This window comes from Aegilops tauschii, chromosome 7 (genome assembly GCF_002575655.3).
Source record: "Aegilops tauschii subsp. strangulata cultivar AL8/78 chromosome 7, Aet v6.0, whole genome shotgun sequence".
Classification (NCBI taxonomy): Eukaryota; Viridiplantae; Streptophyta; class Magnoliopsida; order Poales; family Poaceae; genus Aegilops; species Aegilops tauschii.
In genome coordinates, this window is record NC_053041.3 from 241949131 (window position 1) to 241975967 (window position 26837).

The 26837-nt window shown below is 61.1% G+C and overlaps 1 protein-coding gene across 1 annotated transcript; it reads left to right on the top strand.

The window, feature by feature from the left end:
- The first annotated feature begins 24284 nt into the window (after window positions 1-24284).
- LOC109737588 (probable L-type lectin-domain containing receptor kinase S.5) lies at window positions 24285-26473 on the top strand. The gene is made up of 2 exons (XM_045231700.2): window positions 24285-24857; window positions 25229-26473. The coding sequence occupies exon 2, from the start codon at window positions 25516-25518 to the stop codon at window positions 26254-26256; it is 741 nt and encodes a 246-aa protein (XP_045087635.1). The 5' UTR covers window positions 24285-24857; window positions 25229-25515; the 3' UTR covers window positions 26257-26473.
- The last annotated feature ends 364 nt before the right edge of the window (window positions 26474-26837 follow it).

Below are 26837 nucleotides of genomic sequence, written 5' to 3' on the forward strand. Positions count from 1 at the left end.
GGTGTGAGCTGGCCCTCGAGGCGCCCACCATCACGGAGAAGAGCCTCGCCTCCATGCGCCTGCTGACAGCGGGCGAGAGCAATGAGTGGGGAAGACGGAGCTCCGGCTCGCGTCCGACGAGCCAGAGCCTGAGGGGAGCACCTTCTTCCCCTTCTTCTCGAGCAGCGTTGCCGTTGGGTTGGTTCCTCCCTTCTCTGATTTCTTTTATGAAGTCCTCGACCACTACGGGCTGCAGGCGTTGCATCTCCATCCCAACTCTGTCCTCCTCCTGTCCATCTTTGCCTACTACTGTGAGGCGTACCTGGGCGTTATGCCGTCCGTGGCGCTCCTTCGCCATTTCTTCTTCCTCCGCGTCAGCAGCGAGCACATCTCCAGGTGCGCTAATTTCGTTGCATGCGGCAAGGCCAACTCGATCTCGAGCACCGGGAAGAGGGCCGACAACATCCGATCCAAATGGGTCATGATGGATGCCCAGCGCGCCGACCCGCGTCTGGCTTTGCCAACAGCAGCGCCCCCTCCCAACGGGGGGTGGCCCAAGGCGGAGCTTGTCGGCGAGCGGGCATCGTTGGTGTTGGGGCAGATGATGACCGACCTGAGGCCGGGTAACGCGAGGGCGGCCAAGGTAACGGGGGCGATGCTCCCGAGGGAGTTCTTGACGCTGCGGGTTGCTCCACTCCAGGCGCGCGCGCCCCCTCTGGGAGCTTGAAGAAGAGGAGAACAAGACCCGCCTGAGGCCAGGGGACCTGCCTGGCGATGAATTGGACGCCGTCCTGCGCCTCATAGTCGGGGACAACCAGGAGTACCCGCCTAGCGCTTTCGTTCCCCTGTTCCAACGCAGGGACCGGGAGGAATTTGTCGCCTCCAAGCCGACCTTTGATGCGCGCGGGCTGGTGCCGCCAACGCTTCCGGGAGTTCCTAGGGCGCAGAAACCGGTGGAGGTGTCTTCTGGTGAGTCCCGCGGAGAGGGAGAAGAGGAGGAGGACTCGGAGAAGACCCTGGAAGAGGTGGGGGAGACTTCCCCCCTGAGCAAGGCCGAGATTCTCCACGCCCTTCCTGATGATGCCAAGGCCGACGCCTTCCAAGGGGAGAGGGAGCAACCCCTCATCCCGACGAAGGGTAGGTCGTCGCTGGTAGCCCGTGGTGGCGCCCCCGCCCTGGCACCTCCTGGGGCGGGCTCCGGTTCTGTCTCTACTCCGCCTAGCGCCGCCGGAGCCCGAACGCCTGCTCCTCAGGTCCCGAAGCTGTCAGGCTTCAAGCTTCCCAAGCGGTCAGTGGAATACATCGCAGTGGATCGGTAAGTGTCTTAAGCTTCGCCTTGTCCTTGTTTGTACTCGTTGTTTCCTGATACTCGCCCCTGGTTGATCAGGCCGACATCTTCGGCGAAGAGGAGGAAGGAAGACGCAGCGGCCGTGCCTCCCGCGGAGAAAGGAGGCAGCAACGCCCGCATCTCCCGGCCCGATCGTCCTCGCGAGCCAAGAGGAGCATCGCCGCGTGGAGTCAGCCCCCATGGCCCTACTGGCTCCGGAGGTGCCGGTACTTGGCGCGGCTGACGAGGTCCCAGCTGCTCCGGAACCCGCGGTGTCCCAAGCCCTGGTGACGATGTCGCTTCGTCCCACTGTTGCATCTCCACTCCCTGGTTCTTCTGCTCCTGCTGTTGTCTTGCAGCGTGCCCTTTCGGAGATGACCCAGCTGCAGGCGGATGTCCTGAGCGCGGACCCGCGCCTGGTGGCCGGGCATCTGGAGTTGGCCTTTGGCTGGCTTCACTCCGAGCGGGCAGTTCGCGCGGCGCTGGGCCAGGCTGTTGCGGCTTCCGAGAAGGAGAAGCAAGGAGCCGTCAACGCTTCAGCCGATCGTGAGGCGGCGCTAAAAGACGTCAAGGCCGCCCGTGACCACTGCCAAGTGCTGGAGGGCGAGCTGCAGAGCCTGCGCGACAAGCACGCTGAAGAGGTGCGCTGCCGCCAAGCGAAGGTGGAGGAGATGAAGGCCCGGAAGGAGGCCATCAAGAACCGTGATACTGAGTTGGCGGAGCTGGGGAAGAAACAGGCCGCCGAGCGCAACTGGTTGGAAGAGTTGGAGCGGAAGATGGGGACGAGGGAGGCCGATCTTCATGCCAAGGCGCGAGTCCTGGCCGAATACCGCGTGGCCTTTGCCGATCTCGAGAAGAGGTCTCGCAAAGCGCTGAAGACGCTCTACGAGCACGGCCTGGAGAAGCCTCTGGACGCCGACGAGGACGGTCCCGCCCGGCTGCTTCCTCTCGTGGTGAAGGCGCTTGAGGAGGTCGTTGATGGTCTCGGTCCCATGGCGGAGGCAGAAGCTCGCGTCCTGTCTTCAGCCGCGCTGACTTGCGTCTTTAGCCACCTGCACCTTCGCGACCCCAACGCTTGCCTTGACGAGCTGCTGGAGCCTGTAGCTGAAGATCAATACGAGGCGGCTGCCGCGGCTGTGCAGGATCAGGTGGGGGCCTTGCTGAGGAGGTTCCGCGGCTTTGTCTCCGCTCCTCTGTCCGGTGTCGTGGACCTTGCGGCTGGTGGTGAAGACAAAACCGCTCACGAGGGAGCGCCTTCCGCAGGCGACAGCGACGTCTAGAGGTGACCCGCGGCCATTCTTCCCGTTCCGTTCCTGCGACATGTATCAGGCCTTGTGGAGGCATTTAAACTTTTTATTTGGTATTGTGAGGACAATATGCTTGTAATATTTGCTTTGAGATTTCGCGATTTCCTTCCTATTTGCTTTGCGTTCTGCATCGGCAGAGCCCGGCCCCGCGCATACCTCAACCGCCATTGGGCCGACCGGAGACCAGGACGGACCAAGGAGTGAGGGTCTACGTGACCAATTAGGCTCCTGAGTGGCGATGCTCAGGAGTCCCCCTTGACGCGCAAACAGCATATAGGGAGAGTTCGTGGGGATAGATTAATGTTCTACGTCAGCAGGGCCCGGCCCCGCGCATATCTCAACCGCCATTGGGCCGACCGGAGACCAGGACGGACCAAGGAGTGAGGGGCTACATGACCAGTTAGGCTCCTGAGTCGCGATACTCAGGAGTCCCCCTTGACGTGCAAACAATTCCCATACCTACCCTCGCCGAGGCCTCGGGAGGGGCACGCGATGCCCAGGTCCGGGGGACCTGGTTAGGTGGCGTGCGCTTGGGCGTGACCCGAGCGCAGCCCCCGTGCCCAGCCCCCATGCGCGGCTTTCCCGAGGGGAGGCGTTGCGGTAAGGCTGGGCGCTGAGCTCTGGGCTCCCTGAGGTTGGCACGACCGTGGGGTCGCCCTCAGTTGTTTATCACCAGCGCGGATCATAGTGCTTCCGCTTGTGCACAGGCATAGCCGCTCCTCGGCAGTGTCGACAGCCAGCGCGGAGCATGGTGCTTCCACTTGGGCGTGGGATGGGGGCCCCCCTCCGGGAGGAGCCCCCGGGGCGTGTACATCCCCGCCCTGACACGTGGCTTGCACGGCAGGGCTGCGAGGTGTATCTGGGCACTCGTGAGCCAGCGCGGGACTCACGAGGCCCTACCTCAAGGCGGGTTGCGCCTGGTCTTGAGTCTTGGTGACTGTGTGTTCCTGCAAGGCAGTTAGATGCAAGCACTCTACGTCCTCAGGTCCCGGCCCTCGAGCGAGCTCAGCCGCCGCTGGTATGCCAAGTCGCGATGCCGTGGTCAAGGCCAGGGGGTGAGGGCTGGAGAGCCAGTAAGAGCTCCTGAGTCACGATGCTCAGGAGCCCCCCTTTTAACGTGCAAGCGAATTTCATAGGATGAACAGACCTGTGGCGGGCGGCAATCGAGCAGGCGATAGCCGTTGGCAGGTTAAGCATGAAGAGCAGATCAACTTGGATAAATGGAGGAAGATACACGCCCCGGGTCTGGCCCGAGCGGCTTAGGGATGATGCAGCCCAAGGGGCGCCCCCAGCAAGGTAAGCTAAAGACTTAAGCAAAAGGGATACATGCCACAGGGACGGACCCATGTGGTGTGGGAATAATGCAGCCCGAGGGGCGCTCCCAGCTTAAACGAACTTGGAAGATGTCACCTAGTTCTGTAGACGAAGTAGAGTTGGTGCAGCTGAAGCCGCGCGTTGAAGGAATGGCTCCTCATGAGCCACGGGACCCTGAGCCTCGGGAGGCTCTGGCGTTCAGGAGGTTCCCTGAAGACCGTCTCCATCTCCTCCAGGACGGCGTGGAACCTGGCCTCCTGAGCCGCCAGGACTTGCCGCATGTTGCGCTGATAGGCCGACGCCACGCTCGGCAAGCCGAAGGGCATGCGAACGTAGCTGTGTGGTGGGCCCTCGCAGCGGCCCACACGCGATGGCCAGAAGCGCTCCTGAGATGCGGCCCTGTTGAGCCCTGGGACGTCGACGCAGACACGCAGCCCGGCATCCTCGCCTGGATGAGGAGCTGCGCCTCGTGAGTGGCTGTGGCCACGCATGGCTCTTGCTTCTTGCAGTTCCTGGGTAGTCTTGGTGATGAACTCCTGGGTGGTGGGCACTCCTTGCCCTGTGCTCTCCTGAGGAAAGTGTGCCGTGAGGCACGCTTCCAAGTGGTGCCCAAGCGCCTCCCTCGTGAGGTTGGTAAGGTTTGAGGCTCTCTCCCTGAGCCCTGCCTGAGGAGGGCGCCGGGCGCGCTTTCCTATGCGGTTGAGGGAGGCGCCCCTGGAGCGGGCGCTCGTCCTGATGAGGCTCATGCCGCAACGCCATCCTCTTGGGGTCCTGCGCGGTGCGGCAACTTCTTCTTGGGGATGGTCTCCGGAGGGCCTTCACTTCTGCTGTCGGGGTCGTCGATTGCTGCGGCTTGAAAGGCGCGCTCGAGGGAGCACACCGCATCCCTCTCTTCACACGGGACCGTGATGATCCCTCCGCTTCCTGGCATCTTGAGAACGTTGTAGCCGTGATGAGTGACTGCCATGAACTTGGCCAGGGCTGGATACCCGAGGATGGCATTGTACAGCACGTGGATGTGCGCGACGTCGAAGTCGATGAGCTCGGTGCGATAGTTCTTGCGCTCCCTGAAGGTGACAAGCAGGCGGACCTGCCCTATCGGTGTGGTGGAACCGTCGGTCACTCCTGAGAAAGGCTTGGTTGGCTGGAGCTGCTCATATGGCACTTGGAGGTTGTCGAACGTGTCGATGGACAGGACGTTGAGCCCTGCGCCGCTGTTGATGAGAGTCTTGGTGACTTGCACATTGCTGATGACTGGGGAGCACAGCATAGGGAGGGCGCCAGTGGTGGCTGCACACTTGAGCTGATCTGCCGAGTTGAAGGTGATGGCACATTGGGACCACCTGAGCGGGCGCGTGGCCTCGAGCTTGGGGAGCACTACGTTCACCTCGCGAGCGAACTGTTTGAAGATGCGCTAAGAGGCTGGGGCCTGGGCACCGCCCAAGATGCAGGCGATCGCACGCGGCTCCTGGAAGCCCCCAGCCCCCTCGTCCTGGTGGTGGTCGTCGTTCCTTCTTGGTGGCGGCAGAGGGGGAAGACCGGCGTTGCCCTGGGGGTGATCCTCACGAGGCGGATCCCTCCAGGCGCCCTCGCGAGGTTGGTCCTGCCAGCGGTCCTCACGAGGACGGTCGCGCCACTCCTGGCGCGGGCCACGGTCATCCCAGTGTCCGCCTCCGCGTCCTCCTCCGCGGCCGTAGCCCTAGTCGTTGCGCTCGGGGCGTCGACCGTAGCGTCCTTCTCGTATGGCTCTGAGCTCTTGACAGTCGCTGGTGTTGTGGGTGTTCAGGTTGTGGAAGGTGCAGAATGGTCGGCCGTTCTTGGATGACTCGGGCTAATCTCTTCCTCACTTGGTGTCGGGCTTCGCTGCGAGCACTACTGCCTCTTTGCGCTTCACGTCCTTGGCCTTGGCCTTCTTCTCCTCCGCTCCTGCAGCTGGCAGCTCAAGAAGAGAGAGGCGCCCCTCCTCGGCTCTTGCGCACTTGGTCGCCAGGTTGAACGGCTCCTGAGATGTGCAGAGCTCCTCGTGGATAGCGAGCTCTTCCATCATCTTGACGTCACGGATTCCGTCCGAGAACGCGGAGATGATGGCTTCGTCCGTGACCTTGGGGATCTTGAGGCGGGTGTTGTTGAAGCGCTGGATGTACTTCTGGAGGGTCTCTCCTGGTTGTTGCTTGATGCGGCATAGATCACCCGCGGCCGGTGGGCGGTCGCGAGTGCCCTGGAAGTTGGCGACGAAGCGGTCGCGCATCTCGTCCGAGGAGGAGATCGAGCCGTGCTGCAGGTTCAGGAGCCAGGAGCGGGCCCCATCCTTGAGAGCCATGGGAAACCAGTTTGCCATGAATTTCTTGTCGCCGTTGGCCGCTTCGATGCTCAGCTCATAGAGCTGCAGGAACTCCGCGGGGTCGGCGGTGCCATCGTAGCGAGGAGGCAGATCTGGCTTGAACTTGCCTGGCCAGGCGACGCTACGCAGCTCGGGGGTAAAGGCGCGGCAGCCGGCCGTGGTCGCCGTGGCCCGCTTCTGAGGTGGAGCTTGGTCTTGGCGAGGTCCGTGCTGTGCCACTGCAGGCGGTGCGCGGTCTTGACGAGGTGGCGGGGGGAGCGCCGGTGCAGCTTCTTGCGGCCGTGGGATTTTTTGGCAGCTTCTTTCTTCACGCGCGGGCGCCGAGCGTGGTGGATCACGCCGCGGTGGCGCGCGCCTTGGTGCCAAGACACCGTCTTGGGGTCGAGGTGGTGGAGGCATGCCATGAGCCCCATCGCTCGTGGCTGGTTGAGGGGAAGGCAGAGAGTGGGACGGTGCCGGAGAGCCCCCCTGCGGCGCGGACGAGCTCAGCGACGCGGTCGAGCCACTCCTCATAGAGGTTGTCGACGGGGTGGTAACGCAGGAGCTCGTTCGCCGCGATGAGCGCGGCCCGTGCCTCCATGGGAGCGCGGTGCGCGTGAGACAAAGAACCGGCAGGGGTAAGTGATGGAGTAGCGGTGCGGCCGTCTTGCCGCACCGAAGGATGCAGCGAGGACGCCTGCTGCTCGTTCCCCGCCGGGCCGGTGGCAGCGTTGGCGGCGGGAGACGGAGAACGACGAGGTGGACCGCCTACGGGAGCCGTCTGAGCGACGCGGGCGGAGAGGGCAGCCCGACGCTCAGGTCGAGCACGGCGAGCATCCGCCATGGAAACGACGGAGCGATGGAGCAACGAACTGATGGAAGGGATACTACGGCGCACCGCTACCTAGCACGCCAAATGTCGGATGTGGGGTTCCGACAAACCCTTAAGGTTCAAACACTGGGGTGCGCGCGAAGTCTCTCCCTCCTACCGATCTACGCTCTAGCTCGCTAAGATCTCGCGGACGAACTCGATGAACTCGCAACACAGAAAGACACGAGGTTTATACTGGTTCGGGCCACTGTTGTGGTGTAATACCCTACTCCAGTGTGGTGGTGGTGGATTGCCTCTTGGGCTGATGATGAACAGTACAAGGGAAGAACAGCCTCCTGAGGTTGAGGTGTTCTTGTGCTTGTGTAGTTGAGGATGATCTGAACCAGTTCGGGATCAGTTTGGGATCAGTTCAGGATCAGTTGCCTCCTACTGTGGTGGCTAGTCCTATTTATAGAGAACCTGGTCCTCTTCCCAAATATCGAGCGCGAAGGGAGCCAACAACGGCGGGCAAATTTGAAGGGGGACTGCTAGTACAAGCTATCCTGACAAAAGCGGTCTTCGCCTGCGAAAAGCTCTGGGGTGACGCCGTCTTGGGCTCCACGATGACCTCCGCCTTGCCGTCCTCCTGGTCTTGGTCTCGTTGCACCAATATGGCAACCTTTGCCCGATGCCTTGGTACTCTTCGCCTGCGCTGGCCTCCTTAGCACCAAAGAGGAAATAGGGACGCTGAGCGCACTGGCGCCCACCTGGCACCCGCCTGGTACCGTTCGTCATAGCTCACGTCATGAGAGCCTCGTGAGGTTTGCCTTGCCTTGATATCTCCGCTCCTCGTGAGCATGCCTGGCTAGGCCACTCCAGAGGAGGTCTTGCGTCGTCCGCCTCGCGAGGGTCTTGGGTGCCTTGTTGACGAAGATGGGCCGTACGGCCTGCTGCTTGGCCATGCTGTGGGCCGCAGGCAAGCAAGTCTGGGGACCCCCGTTCCCAGAACGCCAACAACAATGACTGCCATCTATCCTGCTTGGATTAAAAAAAATCCTGGACAACTACTGTACTGATGAAAAATCTAGTTCATTGCTTCAAAAGTTGTCTGTTAATGAAAAGACTGTACCTAATTTCACACTGCAAGGACTTCTTCGTTATAAAGGAGCTATCGGGATTGGAAATGATGTTCAATTACAACAGGAAAATTATCTGGAATCTGCATGCAACATCGGTTGGGGGACACTCTGGATTTCCAGTAACATATCACAAGATAGACAAATTATTTTATTGGAAGGTGTCGGGGGGATGGACCCCGGGCAGGCAACGGAACCCGGATCCTCTTCAAAAAAACAACGGGGCTGGCACCGTCCCTCAATACCGGCACGCGCTTGGCCGGGTCGCTCGACCCGGCCAAGCCCCGCAAGCCGGCCAGACTAGCCGACCCGGCAAGACACGTCGACTCGGCCTCAACAACTAGCACAAGACAGCCGAACCCAGCACGGCCAAAGCCTCCTCACCAAGCCAGCGTCACCCATGGCGTGCTACGCAATCTAGCCGTGGGTCAACTCCCGTCCCATCCAGGCCGTATGATGGGGACGAGACTTCAATTAACGATGACCGAGGCAACAGTGCCCCGTCCATGCCTCTGGTCAGTAGGAATGTGGCAACAGTGCCCCTCACCTACCCGTTGACCAGGTCCGGCGTGGCTACAGTGCCCCCGCCCTCACCGCTGATGACAGCAAGCGGCGACCTGACGGAGAGCACTGTACGCGACTCAACTCGGCCACGCCCTGACGATCGACAAGACGGCGCACAGTCCCCCTAGGCATGCGGGGCCCGCACCTAGGGGAACCCGGCGAACCACAAGCCCTCAGCGGGACCCAGCCCGGGTCCCCGGACACCGACAATATGGACCCACCGACTTGTAACATTACCATTGTACCCTCGGGGGGTTGGACTATAAAACCCCCGGGAGCCCACGATCATTCGGGGGGCGAGCGAGAGGACTAGCCACAAAACAGCAACACCGGAGAGAAGGAGCAGCCCAAGCCTCGGCCAGCTTCCTTCCTCCTCCATACAGCTCCAGGAGCAACATTGTACTATCGATCATCCAACTACACTCGGCAGGACTAGGGGTATTATCTCTCCGGAGAGCCCCGAACCTGGGTATGTCCGGTGTCCCGCGCCCGCTCATGCCAACCTCGCCTCTGGAGTCCACCAGCGTCCTCGAGCCTCCTCCTCTCTTTAGCCATCCCTTGGCATCTGCCGTGCGCCCACCACGACAGTTGGCGCCCACCGTGGGGCAGCTCGAGGAGCTGGCCGGGAGCATGCTTCAGACGGGGCCCTTCTCCTATGTCGACGAGTTCGTCGTGCTAGCGGACGACGTCGTCGGCGCGCTTGTCGCCTCCTTCGCCGCGTTGCGCATCTCCGATGCGTTCGCGGCCGATGAGTACCCCAGCGAGGTGCTCAGCTACTCCGACTCTCCCCTCTCCCTCGGCGGCGGCATTTCTGCCAGGGCAATGGATGTCCATGTGGAGGTCTTTGTCACCGGCGACGGCGCCTCCTCCTCGTCGAGCAAGACGAGGAAGGTTGCCGAAGCCAGGGCCGCAGCGGATCGGATCGAGCCAACCGATCCGTTGCGCTCCGCGATGCAGAGCCTCCGCATCCCCACCAGCACCGATGTCGATGCCACCAACGTCGCTGAGGCCCAAACCCAGCTCGAGGAAAGGCGCCAGCAGATGCTGGACCTATCTGAGACGCTCGCCGCCACTCAACGTCGCCTGGATGCCGCTCAGCTGGAGCGCGACGCCGCCTACGGATTCACGGCCGCCGCGGCCGAGCCAAGCCGGGTCGCCGATGTGCGTGCCCGGGGAGGAGCGATCGGCCGGGCCCTCGGCGCCGTCCCAACCGTCTACGAGACCCCGGCGAAGAACATGCGCGCTGCCCAGGCAGCCGCAGTCGGCCTGGACCAGCTCGCGGGTGAGGAGCTGAAAGAGCGCATCGGGTGGATGCGTGAACTCCTCCACGCCGCCAACACCCAGCAGGACCGCCTCAACCAGCTCGCCAAGCCGGCAGGATCCGGCTCCTCCCGCCTTGGCGGGCCCGGTGAACTTCTGCACACCGCTTCCTCGCCACCCGGCGAGGCGCATTCCGGCCGAGCCCGGACTCGGCGCGACCCGGCCGATATAGCCGCCGGCGGATTGGGCGATGAGCCCGTCCTAGAGATCCAGCGCGGACCCGGCCAGCATGGCCGGCGTCCGGCTCCAACCGACCCGGCCCCCCGTGGCCTGGCCGCAAGTCGACTCGGCTCGCGCGCCATCAACGACGCCGACGCTCGCCACCGCCTCGATCAGCTCGCTCGCTCCCTGAAGGTGGAGGAGAGCGGCGCTATCGGGCCGGCGTGCTTCGGCCCGTGCATCTGGGAGGAGCCCTTCCCCAAAGGATTCATGCTCCCCCGCGACACCCCCAAGTACAATGGGACGGTGAAGCCAGAAGACTGGCTCACCGACTACACCACGGCCATTGGCATCACCGGTGCCAATCGTCGTCTCGCCGTGCGCTACGCACCGCTCATGCTCCGAGGGTCGGCCCGCACGTGGTTGAACAGCCTGCTGATGGGCAGCATCAACACGTGGGTGGACTTCGAGGAAGCCTTCGTCCGCAACTTCACGGGGACCTACAAGCGACCCGGCCGCCCTAGCCAGCTCGCCATGTGCGTGCAAGGGCCTACGGAGACCGGTCGCGACTACCTCGCACGCTGGAACGAGCTCCGGAACAGCTGCGAGGGCGTCCATGAAGTCCAGGTGATCCAGTACTTCGTCAGCGGGTGCCGAGACGGCACCCTCCTCAACACAAGCTCTTACGCTCCAAGCCGGCCACCATGGCCGCGCTCATGGTGACGGCGGACAAGTACGCCAACGCCGACTCCGCCATGAAGATCCAGGTGGCGCTGGATGAAGCCGGCAAGGCGAAGCCGGTTCCCCCTCCAAAGCCGGCCGGCGAAAGTAGCCGGCGGCAGCATCACCAGAACAACAAGCGCAAGGCCGACCAGCCGGCGCCGCGTCACGACAACCGGCTTGTCGCGGCCACTAAGCCCGCGGCAGACCCGGCGGCGAAGCGCCGGCAAACCGGCAAGACGGCATGGCAACCCGCCATGAGCTTCGAGCAGATGCTCGACGCCCCCTGCAAGCACCACAGCGGCGCAAGACCCTCCACGCACACGCTTCGGCACTGCGCCATCACAAAGCGCATCATGAGGGGCGACGTCCCGCCCCCTCCGGCTCCGGCTCCAGGCGTGGGACAGCCGCCTCCGCCTCCACCGCCGTCTCCAGCTGGCGGCGTGATGCGCGACGACGCCTACCCAAACCAGAGCGCGGCCTACATCGTCTTCACCAGCCTCGGCGATGACAAGCGCAGCGAGCGCCTCCTTCGGCAGGAGGTGAACACCGTCGTCCCGGCCAAGCCGGAGTTCATGCATTGGTCGGATCGCCCGGTCACCTGGACCCGGGAGGATCACCCGGCAGTCATGCCGAGCCCGGGTGGTTACGCCCTCGTCCTCAACCCCACCATCGTTGCACGGCGCACATGCAAGTTCTCCCGAGTCCTTATCGACGGCGGCAGCAGCATCAACATCCTCTACTGCGACACGATGACCAAGCTCGGCCTCAAGGCCGAGGACCTGGAGCCAACCCGAATGATCTTCCACGGCATCGTGCCCGGCCTCTCCTGCTCCCCCATTGGCCGGGTCCGGCTAGATGTCCTGTTCGGTGACAGCAGCCACTTCCGGCGCGAACCGATCTAGTTCGAGGTGGTGGACCTGTCCAGCGCGTATCACGCGCTGCTGGGCAGGCCCGCGCTCACCAAGTTCATGGCGGTTCCCCACTACACGTACCTGAAGATGAAGATGCCGGGTCCCAAGGGCCTCATCACCATCACCGGCGATTACCGCAAGTCCCTGGAGTGCGCCCGAGACGGCGCCAAGTTGGCCGAGTCGCTGGTCATTGCCGAGGAGCGGCGCTAGCTCGACCGAATCGTCGCCCTGGCAGGCGAGGCCTCCGCCGCGTCGATCCCGACCCCGGACCCAGCCGACGAGGCCGCCTTCAAGCCCTCCAAGGAGACCAAGAAAGTGAAGCTCAACCCAGAAGACCCCAGCTGCAGCAAGTACGTTGTCATAGGCGCCCGCCTCGACAGCAAATAGGAAGGCGAGCTCATCGACTTCCTCCGTGAGAATCGGGATATCTTCGCATGGACCCCCAAGGACATGCCAGGTATCCCGAGGAAGTACGCCGAGCACAAACTTCACGTCCACAAGGACGCCAAGCCTGTCCGTCAACCCCTACGACGATTTTCCGAAGAGAAGAGAAGAACCATTGGTGAAGAGGTCGCCAAGCTTTTGGCGGCCGGCTTCATAATGGAAGTGTTTCACCCCGAGTGGCTGGCCAATCCAGTCCTTGTCCTGAAGAAGAACAAGACCTGGCGCATGTGTATCGACTACACCAGCCTCAACAAGGCCTGTCCCAAGGATCCGTTCGCCCTCCCGCAGATCGACCAAGTCATCAACTCGACCGCCGGGTGTGAGCTCCTGTCCTTCCTGGACGCTTACTCCGGCTACCACCAGATCAAGCTGGACCCGGCTGGCGCCCTGAAGACGTCCTTCATCACGCCCTTTGGGGCGTATTGCTACATCACCATGTCGTTCGGCTTGAAGAACGCCGGCGCCACCTTCTAGCGCTACATGCAGAAATGCCTGCTGCCGCAACTCGGCCGCAATATGCACGTATACGTGGACGACATCATGGTGAAGACCAAGCAGCACCTCACGCTCCTCGACGATTTGAAGGAAACCTTCGCCAACCTCCGCGAATACAAGGTCAAGCTTAACCCGGAAAAATGCGTCTTCGGCGTCCCGGCCGGAAAGCTACTCGGCTTCCTCGTCTCGGAACGCGGCATTGAGGCGAACCCGGAGAAGATCAAGGCCATCGAGCGCATGCGCAAGCCGGCTCGGCTGCGCGATGTCCAGAAGTTCACCGGATGCTTGGCCTCGGTCAGCCGGTTTCTAAGCCGGCTGGGCGAGAGGGCGCTACCCCTATACCAGCTGAGAAGAAGACGAGCCCGTTCGAATGGAATGGCAAGGCAGACGAGGCCTTCCAAGACCTCAAGCGCATGCTCTCCACCGCACCAGTCCTGGCCGCGCCGACCGGCAAGGAGCCACTGTTGCTCTACATAGCCGCGACCTCGTGGGCGGTCAGCACGGTGCTGGTGGTCGAGCGACCAGAGAAGGGCAAGACCCAAGCCGTCCAACGCCCAGTCTACTACCTGAGCGAGGTGCTCTCCATCTCCAAGCAGAACTACCCGCACTACCAGAAGATGTGATACGGCGTGTACTTCACCGCCAAGAAGCTGAAGCAGTATTTCCAAGAGCACATCGTCACCATGGTCAGCATGGCGCCCATCGGAGAAATCATCGGGTGTCGGGATGCCTCTGGCCGGGTTGCCAAGTGCGCGATCCAGCTAGCCAGCCACACCATCATCTACGAGCCCCGCACCGCGATCAAGTCTCAAGCCCTGGACGACTTCCTCGTCGACTGGACCGAGACCCAGTACTTGTCACCGCCTCCCGACTCGACACATTGGCGCATGCACTTCGACGGGTCCAAGATGCGACTCGGCTTGGGGGCCGGCATCGTACTATCGTCCCCGAAGGGCGACCGGCTCCGCTACGCGCTCCAGATCCACTTCGCCGCCTCCAACAACGTCGCCGAGTACGAAGCCCTTATGCACGGCCTCCGGCTTTCCAAGGAACTCGGCATCCGGTGCATCCTGTGCTACGGCGACTCGGACCTGGTGGTGCAGCAGTGCTCCGGCGAATGGGACGCCCGCGACCCCAACATGGCAAGCTACCGCTTCCTCGTCCAGAAGCTATCCGGATCCTTCGAGGGCTGCGAGTTCCTCCACGTCCCGCGCGCGGAGAATGAAGTAGCCGACACGCTCGCCAAGATCGCCTCGTCACGACAAGCCATCCCGTCCGGCGTCTCCCTCGAGCACCTGCGCAAGCCGTCCGTCAAGCCATCGCCGGACTCCGAGTCCATCCACGTTCCAGACGACCCGGCCGCACCTCAACCCGGCCCGGGGACTGCTGAACCCGGCCCAGGGGCTGCTCAGCTCGACCCGGCCACCATCGTCCCGGACCCGGCTGTCGCCATCCCGACCCGGGGGCTGCTCAACCCGGCTTGGGGGCTGCCGACTCGGAACCCACCCTGGTGGCCATCTTCGCCGTGGTTACGGCTCCATCTTGGGCCCTCCCAATATCAGAATTTTTGGAGAACGGGGTTCTCCCCATGGACGAGACCGAAGCAGCCATTCTCTGGAGTCTTCGCACCACGCCGAATCGGTCGACCGGGTTCACCCCGTTCTTCCTCATCTACAGAGCCGAAGCCGTCATCCCGACCGACGTCGAGTTCGACTCGCCGCGCGTTGCGATGTACACTGAAGTCAAAGCCAGAGAAGCCCGCGAAGATGGCGTCGACCTGCTCGAAGAAGCACGCCTCCTGGCGCTCAGTCGCTCGGCCATCTACCAGCAAGGCCTGAGGCACTACCACATAAAGAAGATCAAGCCCCTCGCGTTCCGCGAGGGCGACATCGTCCTCCGACTCGTCCAAGAGCAGGCAGGCCAGCACAAGCTGTCCCCTCCATGGAAGGGCCCATTCATCGTGAGCAGGGCCTTGCGCGACCGCAACACCTACTACCTCATCGACGCACGCAAGTCAAGGAAGCGCAAGAAGGACACCGCCGGTGAAGAAACGACCCGGGCGTGGAACGCGGAACTCCTCCGCCCGTTTTATAGTTAGCCGCACGAGCGTATGTATCATCGCCTTTTGTGAACGCATGAAACCATGGGGTCCCCGAACGAATCTCGGGGGCTGCCTTTTGTCGACCAATTTATTGTGTCCCTATTTTCTTGCATCACTATACCACTGAACCCGGCCACCGGTCTGACTCGCTCGACCCGGGGGCTCGGGGGCTGGCCGGCTCGGTCGCCACCCCGCCGCCTTACTTGGTGATTCCTGATAAAGTTAGGATGCCGCAGTCCGCCACTTCGCGCTAAAGCCACAGATCCAGCTTTGGCTGTCGGCTGGCAAGCACAACGGGCCAAAACTCCTTTACGCTTCATACACTAAGTCAAAGGCTGTCGGGTCGATCAACCCGGCCCATCATTCATCAAATGAACAGCCGCATGACCGGCTGCTCGCCAACCGGCTTCGCCGGATTGCCGCCAGCCGGCCCAGTGGGTGTTTCGCTCACGCTCAACGTTTCGAGGGACCCAAGTCCTACGCGCTCCTCTCAAAGAACCGAACTCCTTGTCACGGACCGGAGCCTCGGCCGTCTGACTCGCGGGGGGGGGGGAGGTTTGAGAAAGGAAAAGCGCATGAAATCGGTCCAAAAAACGGAAGGCAAAAAGCAAAAGCACCCACAACATCTACACGAGTATTTAAGAAAAGGCCCACGGCCCGAGTTCATTACACCCTAAAACCCCCAGTGGGTGGGTGGACCTGCTATTTAACAGATTTTACACAAAGTGTCTCAGGCATCTCCAGCGCCGCGTCGCGACATCGACGGCTCTCCCCTGGCGGCCTCCGGGTCCAGCGAGGTGCCGGTGTCCTCCTCAGCACCCGCATCGCGGTAGACGCCCGTCTCCTCCGAGCTCCCCTCCGGATCGTGGAGGAGCAAGCCGTAGTCGTCGTCGTCCATGGCCCTGCCGTCTTTCGTCTGCTCCGGATGGAACTCGTCGTGGAAGGCGAACTCGGCGATGTAGCTGGCCCGGGAGGCGATCCGGCCGGCTTGCTCCTGCAAGAGCTGCTCCGAACCGGTCCGCTGGCCCATCAACGTGTCCAGCTGCAGGTCCGGATGCCAGGATAGCGCGAACCGGAGCGCCATCTCAGCACCGGCACGAGCGGCAGAGACGCGCCACTCGCCAAGCCGGTCCGGCCCCATCTCCAACCAACGCGCCAGGCGCGAGAAGCTGCTCGGTTGGACGGAGTCCGGCCATAGGGCCGCCGTCATTGCGGTGCCGGCCTGGGGCAGCCGCCCCAACTGCGTTCTCAGGACCTGCAGGCGGGCCCCAGCGGCGGCAATGATCTCCGGGAAGGTCCAGGCCACCCGCGGATCCGTCCCGGACCCAACGACGCCGGTCGGGGTGCGCTGATAGCAGACGGCTTCCTCCGCCAGCCGCTGCGTCTCTGGGAAGGCCCCTGCCGCAAAGGAAGAAGCGAGTTAGAAGAAGAACAACAAGGAAGAAAAGCCGGATCCCGACCCGGCAAATGACAAGAAAAAGCACTTACTGGAGAAGGACTCTTCTAGGTGCTGCGCCTCAAGCAACGTACCACGCCGCTCCCGCTCGATGGCGCGGTCGCGCCCCTCGAGCGCCTTCTCCAGATCGGCCGCCTTGGCAAGGGCCGCCTTCAGCTCGGCTTCCTTGTCTTCGGCCGCCTTCTCGGCCGCCTCGCAGCGACGGGCCTCGTCCTGACGGGCCCCCTCAGCCGTGGTGACCTGCCCCCGCAGGCGATCCACCTCGCCCTGGAGCCGGCCCTTGTCGTCGGCCAGCTGGCCGCGCTGCTGGTCCGCCTCCACCAGGACCTGCTGCGCCTCTGCCACCTTGGCAGCTTCCGCCTTAAGGAGCTCCACCTCGGCCTCGAGGCGGCTCTTGTGACCCGCCAGCTGCTCATGCAGCCGGTTGGCCTCGTCGAGAGACCGCCGAGCCGCGGCCGCCTCCGCCCTCGCTTGCGCCGCCTCGACGCCAAGACGGCCGGTGTCGGCAACGAGCCGGTCGTAGTGATGACCGGCCCGGAGCAGACGAGTCCGCCAGGACAGCACCTCGGCTGCGAAAAAGAAGGACACAGCAGAAGAGAAAAGCAAGACTTAAGATTTGGCCCAACTGTTACACAGTTGGCCCGAATCTCGGGGGCTACACCCAGTGGGTGTGCTAGGCGCCCCCACTAGAAAAGAGCACAAGAATACCTGCGGCGACGCGGAGCTCCTCCTCCTTGGCGGCAAGCTGCTCCATGAGACGATTGTAGGCGGCGACCCGGAAGGCATCGAGATGTTGAAGAAAGCAGAAAGCAGAACAAGGCCAACACTCTAAAGATTCGACCCAACTACTACGTAGTTGGCCCGAACCTCGGGGGATACACCCAGTGGGTGCGCTGGCGCGCCCCCACAAAGAAGAAATTACTGGAAGAGTTACCAGAACGGCGCGCTCCAGGTCGCGCGTACGCTCCACCTCGGCCTGGGCGAAGGCCTCGAGCCGTTCCGTCCGGCCTCGCAGGCGGCGACTGACGGCGTCCAGCGCCGCCTCCTGCTGGGTCTGAGGCCCGAAGACAACGGCGCCCCTGCTCTGCGCTGGCTGCGGCACGGCAGCTCGGCGCCATCCCTGCCGGGGCACCAAGGCGTACTCCCCGCTGGCCGCTCGCGACGAGGCCAGCACCTCCTCCGACGCCCCTCCCAGCGCTGACGACGACCCGGACGCCGGGACGCCCTGCGTCGCCGTCTCTGACCCGGACGCCGGGACGCCCTGCGTCGCCATCTCCGGCCCAGCTGCCGGGGTGGCCTCTGGCACCGCCGCCTGTGGTGCCTCCTCCAAAACCGGCGGCGCCTCCGACACCGCCGCCCGCAGCGTCTCTTCCAAAACGACGCCGCCTCCACCACCATCAGTCCACGCTCGCTCGACCACGTGGGCCTGCGGCGGGGTGTCATCCTCCACCTCCACGACCTCCCGGTCGGGGATCACCACCTCAGCCCGGCCTCCATGGTCGCGCTCCCTCACCGATGACGGCTCAAAGACCGTCGCCGCCGCCACCGTGCCCTCCAACATCTCGCGTCAGGCCGGCTCCACGCCGGCTTGCGCCCATGCCGCCGCCGCGTCGGTCCAAGCACAGACCGACGCCGCCTCCAGCTCCACCTCGGCCCAGTTCCTGTCTCGCCAGGCCAAGGCTTCGGCGTCGTTCGGATCCAGGCCAAGGTCCGAGTCGGCCCGTCCCTCCACCTCGGCCTGGTCGGCAAGGTCGGACCGGCTCCTGCGGAATGCGGCCCCTTCGGTGGTCGCGGCTTCCGCCGCCGCCCTCGCCAGCGCGATTGGTGACCTGGAGAAGAAGACAGAATGAGCAGAAAAGAAACAAGACTATCTCAAGAAAAAAATCTGAGTGCAAACGAGAGATGAAGCTTACCCCGCCAAGACCGGGACTGGGTAGCCTCCCGTGCCCGCCGCCGCACTTCTTCTTGCCCAGCCTCCCGGCCCCGGCCGGGTCCGCCGTGCGCTTCGGGGTCCGGGGTCGCGGCGCGACACTGTCTTTCCCATGCGGGCGGCTCAGCGCCGCCCCGTGTGAGGACCCGGCTCCGCTCGCGTCGCCGCCTCCCCCGCCCAAAGCCACTACATTGACAACTGGCGTCAGAACCGACCGTTCCGTGCCGCGGTCAGCAATTCAAGACACATGAAGAAAAACACGAGACTTACCCGCGTGACGCCCAGCGCCGGCGTCGGACTCGGCCTCCTCCTCCCCGCCATGAGCCGCGGGCTCCTCTGGCGCCACCGGCTCCACCTGTGATGGGGCCCGGGCGTAAGGATGCCGAATCGTGTTCAGAAGTACCCCCCGCGTCGCGTTAGGACGGATGAGAAGGTGTGCGGCAGCAAAGTAAGAAGACCAGACACTCACCTGCGGCGTCGGGTTCGATTGGTTGTACGGCGCCTTGCCGAACCGCCAGTCCTCCCCAAGGTTGGCCTTGGAGATGTCATTCACGCCGTGCGCGACCTGCTCCGCGGACAGCCGCGTCGACCCCATGCGGTTGGGGTCTTGAAGGCCGACCATTTCGCCGATGAGGCAGGAGCGCCCCTGAAGCGGAAGGACCCGGCGCACGATGAACGCGGCGAGGAGGTCAGTGCCGGTGAGCCCCTCCTGCGTCCTCATCACCGTCACCCGCTCGCAGAGATTAACGATCTCCTGCGACGGGCGCATGGGCGAGTAGCCCCAGTTCGTCTTCGCCCGCGGCTGTGCGATGGCGAAGGCCGGAAGGTTGATGTGATCTGCACCAAGGTTGCGGACGTAGAAGAAGGAGTTCTGCCACTTCTTGGCAGAATCCTCCAGCGGGATCTTGGGGAAATCCGCCCCTGACCGCTTCGAGATGACGGCGGCGCCGAAATCGGCGAACTCCCCGGCCGACGGGCCCTGCTGCTTCAAGGAGAAGAAGCGCGCCCAGAGGTCGATCGTAGGCTCGACCCCCAGGTACCCCTCGTAGAGGGTGACGAAGCTGGAGAGCTGGACGATGGCGCAGACGCCAAGATGATGCGGCTGGAGCCCGAAGAACTCCAGGAACGCGCGGAAGAAGGTGCTCACCGGCAGCCCGAACCCGTGCTCGAAGTGCGTGAGGAAGACCACGCGCTCCTGCCCCTCGGGCCAAGGCCTCTGCTCGCTGCGCGGCAGGTGGACGCCGATGTCCGTCTCCCGCGGCAGGCGCCGCGTCACCCGGAGTTGGGTGACGTCCTCGGAGGTGACATTCGAACCCATCCAGGAGCCCGATGGCAGCGACATGATCAAAGGAAGAAGAAGGAAGATGGACGGCGAAGGAGTTCTGCTCGGAGCAGCGGGTGCTGCATTGCGTCAATTGCAAAGAGCGGAGCGAGAGCAAAGGGACGGGAGGGCGCGAGCGAGAATAATGTCCGCCGCCAGCCTGCCCCCCGATTTATATCCCTCGGTTTGAACGTGCGGAAGTGGGGAAGTGGGATCGTCTGCATGCGCCCGTTCCACTACCCCGCAATAAGTGCACACGTACACACGCAGTAACTGCCCGGGGAAGAGCAACCGGCCCCCGGACGCCGCAATAAATCCGCGCGCTTGGGCCGAGGGCGCGCGGCGGCGGGCCCCAGCCCGTCGCCCGGTCCCGTCACGCGCGTGGCCTGTCAGGCTCCTCCTACTTCCGGGCACCACGTGGCGCCCGCGCAAAGCCCGAGGGATTGCCCCAAGATTCGGCGGACTTCTCGGTCCCCGCCACGGCCGGGATGCCACGATCCGGTTTCCGAGAAAACCGGCACACAGTGGGTGTTTCCGGACCCGGCGCTCGCAGAATCCACCTTGCTTAAGGGGGAAACTGCGAAGGCCCACTCATCCGGAGACGGCGGACCTTCACAGCTTCGGGGACTACTGCCGGGGGGATGGACCCCGGGCAGGCAACGGAACCCGGATCCTCTTCAAAAAAAACAACGGGGCTGGCACCGCCCCTCAATACCGGCACGCGCTTGGCCGGGTCGCTCGACCCGGCCAAGCCCCGCAAGCCGGCCAGACTAGCCGACCCGGCAAGACACGTTGACTCGGCCTCAACAACTAGCGCAAGACAGCCGAACCCGGCACGGCCAAAGCCTCCTCACCAAGCCAGCGCCACCCATGGCGTGCTACGCAATCCAGCCGCGGGTGAACTCCCGTCCCATCCAGGCCGTATGATGGGGACGAGACTTCAATCAACGATGACCGAGGCAACAGTGCCCCGCCCATGCCTCTGGTCAGCAGGAACGTGGAAACAGTGCCCCTCACCTACCCGCTGACCAGGGCCGGCGTGGCTACAGTGCCCCCGCCCTCACCGCTGACGACAGCAAGCGGCAACCTGACGGAGAGCACTGTACGTGACTCAACTCGGCCATGCCCTGACGATCGACAAGACGGCGCACAGTCCCCCTAGGCATGCGGGGCCCGCACCTAGGGGAACCCGGCGAACCACAAGCCCTCAGCGGGACCCAGCCCGGGTCCCCGGACACCGACAATACGGACCCACCGACTTGTAACATTACCATTGTAGCCACAAAACAGCAACACCGGAGAGAAGGAGCAGCCCAAGCCTCGGCCAGCTTCCTTCCTCCTCCATACAGCTCCAGGAGCAACATTGTACTATCGATCATCCAACTACACTCGGCAGGACTAGGGGTATTATCTCTCTGGAGAGCCCCGAACCTGGGTATGTCCGGCGTCCCGCGCCCGCTCATGCCAACCTCGCCTCTGGAGTCCACCAGCGCCCTCGAGCCTCCTCCTCTCTTTAGCCATCCCTTGGCATCTGCCGTGCGCCCACCACGACAGAAGGGTATGAAATATCAGATCAAAAATATGGTGCAACAATGTGAAGTCTGCCAACTCTCTAAGCCAGAACGAGCGCCTTACCCAGGTCTATTGCAACCTTTACCCACCCCTGATACTCCCTGGGAAATGATGACCATGGATTTTGTATGATTTACCTGTGTCAGGCCAATACAATTGCATACTAGTGGTCATTGATAAGCTGTCAAAGTATGGGCATTTTATTGCTCTTAGGCACCCTTACATAGCCAACAAAGTTGCAGAGTATTTCTGGATAAGAGTGTATTGTTTGCATGGATTGCCAGTGTCACTTGTGTGTGACGGAGACCCTATCTTTACCAGTAAATTCTGGCAAGAACTGTGCAAACAAGTGGGAATCAAACTTTGTATGAGTTCTCGCCAACACCCTCAAACTGATGGTCAGACTGAACGTGTTAATCAACATGTGGAGGGATATTTACGTTGTTTTATCGGTGCTCATCCTCATCATTGGACCAAGTGGTTGCCATTCTGTGAATTGTGGTATAACACCACCTGGCATTCAGCTACGGGCAAAACTCTTTTTGAGTTGATATATGGACATCGGCCTTGCTATATTTGGAATATCACCAGGAGATGCTATTGGCAATCAGGATGTGCAGCAGTGGCTTGAGGACAGGCATGTGGTCATGGAATGTATTAAACAACACCTGTTACGGGCCCAACAACGTATGAAACTACAAGCTGACAAACACAGAATAGAGCGTGTGTTTGATGTGGGTGACTCGGTGTTCCTCAAGATGTAGCCTTATATACAAGCTTATATTGCTCCCCGTGCCAATCATAAACTTGCATTCAAGTATTTTGAGCCTTCTCAAGTTATTGTCCGTGTGCGTGCAGCGGCATACAAGCTGGATCTTCCTGCCCATTGCGGAGTACATCCGGTTTTCCATGTCTTCTTAAGCGACATTTGAAGCCTGATCAACAAGTGTTTCTAGAGCTTCCTCTACTTAATGCAAGTGTTCAGATTCCTTTGCACGTGTTGGAGCGTCGTATCATTCAGCGGGGACCGAAGACTGTAACTCAGGTACTGGTGAAGTGGAGTGGGCGACTGAAGCCATAGCTACCTGGGAAGATTTGGCACTCCTCAAGCAAATATTTCCGCGTGCTCCGGCTTGGGGGCAAGTCATTTTTTGTCAGGGGGTTGTAGTAGTACTGACGCGGCAACATGTGATGGTGAACAGGACGCGCTGATAAGAGAAGAAGTGGCACAGGAAGATGGGCCGCGCCCTCGGCCAAAGCGAAGAGTTACTAAGCCGGCACGGGTCCACGACGACGAGTGGACCACGTGAATCTTTAACGGCTATAAAGGAAGCAGATCGAGGATGACATTGATAGCTTGGAAGGATAGGCGGCTTCGGCCGAGAGGCGATAGGATAGAGAGTGAGTGGTTAGTCTGAATTTCCAGCTTGCAATCTTTGAATTCTGGTTGAAACTCCATGAATGATAGCTTGATCTAGTTCAAGTACTCACACAAGTATTCACAGTTTTTACATATCTGATCATGAAAATATTACGAGAATGTTACATGTCGACAGTCAGTTAGAAGGGAATTCACAGTGACCCCCGCCTCCCCATCTCCCTTCGATTTCGTTTGCACAAATCCTGACACAGAATCCTGGCCACGTCGGATTCGCAAACCTGTTCGCTATAAGAGAAATGCCAGCGAACCATATATTCAAAGTACTGGAGCTAGCCAACTACCTAGCGGCACACCCCTTTGCCCAGGGTCACCTGGGCTCTAATCTCAATCCCTCCTTTTACCTTTTTTTCACCAGATGGCATTTTCTCTAGGAAAAATGCTATCTTACATGGCATTTTTTATTTATTTAATATATGACATTTTTTTATATTAAGAGTGGCATTTTTGTCTTAAGAGATGGCATTTCTAATTTTTAAGAGATGACATTTTTTTAATACTAAGAGATGGCATTTTAATTTTTTTAAGAGATGGCAATTTTAATATTAAGAGGCGGCATTTTTTATTATTAAGATATGGAATTTTTTATTTTTTTAAGAGATGACAATTTTAATATTAAGATTGGGGGAGCCCACACCCTCCACACAAACTAAACGAGATCAGACAAGGTGAGGCCTTTAAACTGAGCCTTGTAGACCGAGGAAGCAGAGTACATCCCATCCTTAGTGAACTTTTAAATAATCGAGTCTTTCACCGTCAATAGAAGAGGTGTTTTGGGGTCTGAAAATGCAAAAGTTAGGTTTTTTATATCTACATCTTCTATTGGAGATGCTCTGGGCAGTAAATATGCACTAAATCATATTTGAAACCATTTTCCGCATAGAGAAGCTAGATTCAACATGATGTTCCACGGAACTTGAGCATGTCCGGGATATATACCAGATAAATATTGATCTTCGTTTCGGAAACGCCGAAAATATCGACATGGGGACGGCGATCCCAAATCATGCACATGGCAATCCATTATTTCTTGTTGGCAGTGAAGAGGTCTGCCCACAAAGTCCTGGCTCGGGTCGATCGAGCCTGTTGACCTCGGACGCGTAGATTCGCTGCCTAGTCGAATGGACCACACCCGTCGATCCGCACTAGTCCACTAGCAATCAGGCTTGATTGGGGCTTTACTTGATTTTCCTAAAAGTGATGAGCACACACATTAGTAGCATGGAGGCACTAGGACAGGTATCAATCGCAATCTGCATGCAAACTACCCCCACAATCTGCCCTTGCTCCTGGGCAAAGCCCAAATCATCGCGCTGAAACTGAGAGATCTCCCCCACGTTCTCCTCCGCCTCCCTGCCGTTCCCGCGCGTGGCGGTGGCACCAGGCTCGCTGCCGCACGCCAGGAATATACAGCAACTGCAACAGGGCATTGTCAACCGATGTTTCCGACCCAAATTTTCTCCGCACCGCGCCCGGGTTTCCCGTAGAAGGCCGGGCGTCACTGCTGCCGCGCCGGGCGCCGGCCGACTTCCCATGCGTTCCACGGAGCGCTCACGGTCGCTGTCCACCCCTCTTTTCCTCTCCGGGCCCGTCACGTCGGCGCGCGCCGTTGCCGTCCGAGACGACAAAACTAGGGGCAGATAAGCACACCTCTCATGAATCCTGATCAATAATTCCTTCAATCCGAACAGGAGAGAGGAGAGGTGCTTTCCATCAGCACACTAGACTAGATTCCCGGGCACGGCCACACTTGCTGATTGGCGCGAGTCCTGACCAGTAGTATTAACGTGGAGACATTCCATCGAAACAGGCCGGGATAAGCATGACAGAGGTGCGACGTGGACGAATGGGCGATGCTGGAAGGTTAGCTTAACCAAGAGGTAATAGCACCCCAAGTCCCTGTACTTGCATAGCATGTGATGGTTTAGTCTTTATACTTGCAAAAATGGATTGGACAGTCCTTGAACTTCCAGCACACGAGCAAGTTTAGTCCTAAGCCAATCACGTGCAGCCAAGTGGACGAGCTGGTCAGCGCGGCATATTTTACACTTAGGCCCCTACTGTTTTACTCTATCTACCCGCAGTGCCTCCTCTCTGTCGGAATATTCCAGCCGCTCCCGTGACGCTGAGGAGAATCCAAAGGAGCCGCTCCCGTGAAGCACCTCAAGCTGCTCCGCCCCGACGACACGCTCCTGCTCGGCCGCGTCTACCGCCTCGTCAGCTTCGAAGGTACGTCGCGTCTACCGCCTCCAAGCTCCCGCCGCCCCCTCCGATCGCTTGCGTTGAGACGCCGCACCGAAAATGTTTTCCGGCGTTAACTTGTTGCGGGTGTACGTACGTACTGGAGTACCTTCGATGGCGACGGGCGAGGGATTAATCTGCTATTCCCGCTTCTCGCCGTCCGCTTAAATGCCGTTTTTTGACTACTAGAGCGGCGGATTAAGTGGAGCTTTACCCGTAATAACTTTCTGGGCCGAGCTGGCGTTCTAGGTGTCACCGTACTCCATTATTTGCTAGTATCTTGTTTCCTATTCTATTCCCACCGAGGAGTAATTTACGAGATCTTCTCGATTGATTGGTGTTGCGCCCCGATCAAGCAGGGGTGCTGAAGGAGTTCGCGACGAAGCGGCACGTCAAGCTCAGCCGCGTCATGGTCAAGGTCAAGGACGAGGAGGTGCCGGCGACGAAGCCGGCCAAGCCTAGGCGCCGGCGTGGCAGCGGCGGCGCCGGCGCTGACGCCGGCGTCGTGCGCGAGGAATCAGACCGGTCGCTCGCAAAGGTGCGTTCGCATGCATCTCCCAGTTTCCGAATGTTCACTCGCACATGCATTGCAACCACCGCCTCGGCCCAAATCTTTTTGTGATCCGTTCGGTCGCCATCGACGGAGATGATGGACCGATCCATCGCAGCTCGTACCAATATCTTCGCCGGCAGCCTGGACCAGCACCTGTTCAGCTCGGCGCCGGGGTCGCGGCCGGGGCAGCCGCTCGGGTGGGAGCTCCGGTACAGCATCGTCCAGGGCGTGGCGTCGGCGCTGCACTACCTGCACGACCAGTTCGACCAGCGGGTGGTGCACCGCGACCTCAAGGCCTCCAACATCATGCTGGACGCCGCCTTCACCGCGCGCCTCGGCGACTTCGGCCTGGCCCGCACCATCGAGACGGACAAGACCTCCTACATGGAGGAGGCCGGCGGCGGCGTGCACGGCACCGTCGGCTACATCACCTCCGAGTGCTACCACACCGAGAAGGCCACGCGTGAGTCCGACGTCTACGCCTTCGGCGCCGTCCTCCTCGAGGTGGTCTGCGGCCGCCGCCCGCGCTGCGACATCGACGGCTTCCACTTCCTGGTGGACTGGGTGTGGCGCCTCCACCGCGACGGCCGCGCGCTCGAGGCCGTCGACCCCAGCCTCGACGAGGACGACGCCGAGCGCCTGCTCATGCTGAGCCTGGCCTGCAGCCACCCGACGCCCGCCGAGCGGCCCAAGGCGCAGGCCATCTCGCAGATCCTGCTCCGGTCCATGCCGAGGCCGGCGGTGCCGCCGTTCAAGCCCTCATTCGTGTGGCGACGGACAGAGGGTTCGACACCATGTCCACAACGGCGGGATCGACGTCGAGCACGGTCGTGACGGCCACGTCCACATGCGCTGGAATATTTCGACAGAGACGAGGCACTGCGGGTAGATAGGGGAAAACGGTAGGGGCTTAAGTGCAAAATGTGCCGTGCTGAACAGCTCATCCACTTGGCTGCATGTGATAGGACCAGGACTAAACTTGCTCATGTGCTGCAAGTTCAAGGACTGTTCAATTCACTTTTGCAATATATGGACTAAATCATCATAAGTACAGGGACCTGCGGTGCTATTACCTCCTTACCCAACTCAATGGAATGGATCAGATCAGACCTTGTGAGTGACGCCTGCACTGCACTAAGGCACTAACCCGGGCAAAAGCCACCGATAATGCAGCCGCCAGCAGCAAAGCACCCGTATTCGCGCCCAAACAGAGCCCCAACCCCAGCCGATGGTGTGATGTGATGAGACGCTGGAAAGACGGTTGCTGCTAACAAATTGGCCGGGTTGGTGCGGCGAGCCATCCGTCCGGCTTCATCAACTAGCTTTGCCATGTGAGCGAGCGAGCGAGCTAGCGTCCCGCACCCAACCTCGTACCCGGGCTGGGTTGGGGACGAGCCGGTGAGCGGCTCGCCGAA

What these genes read in the sequence shown, in the direction of transcription:
- LOC109737588 (XM_045231700.2), top strand. Translation starts at nt 25,516, where the DNA reads ATGATGGACCGATCCATCGCAGCTCGTACCAATATCTTCGCCGGCAGC.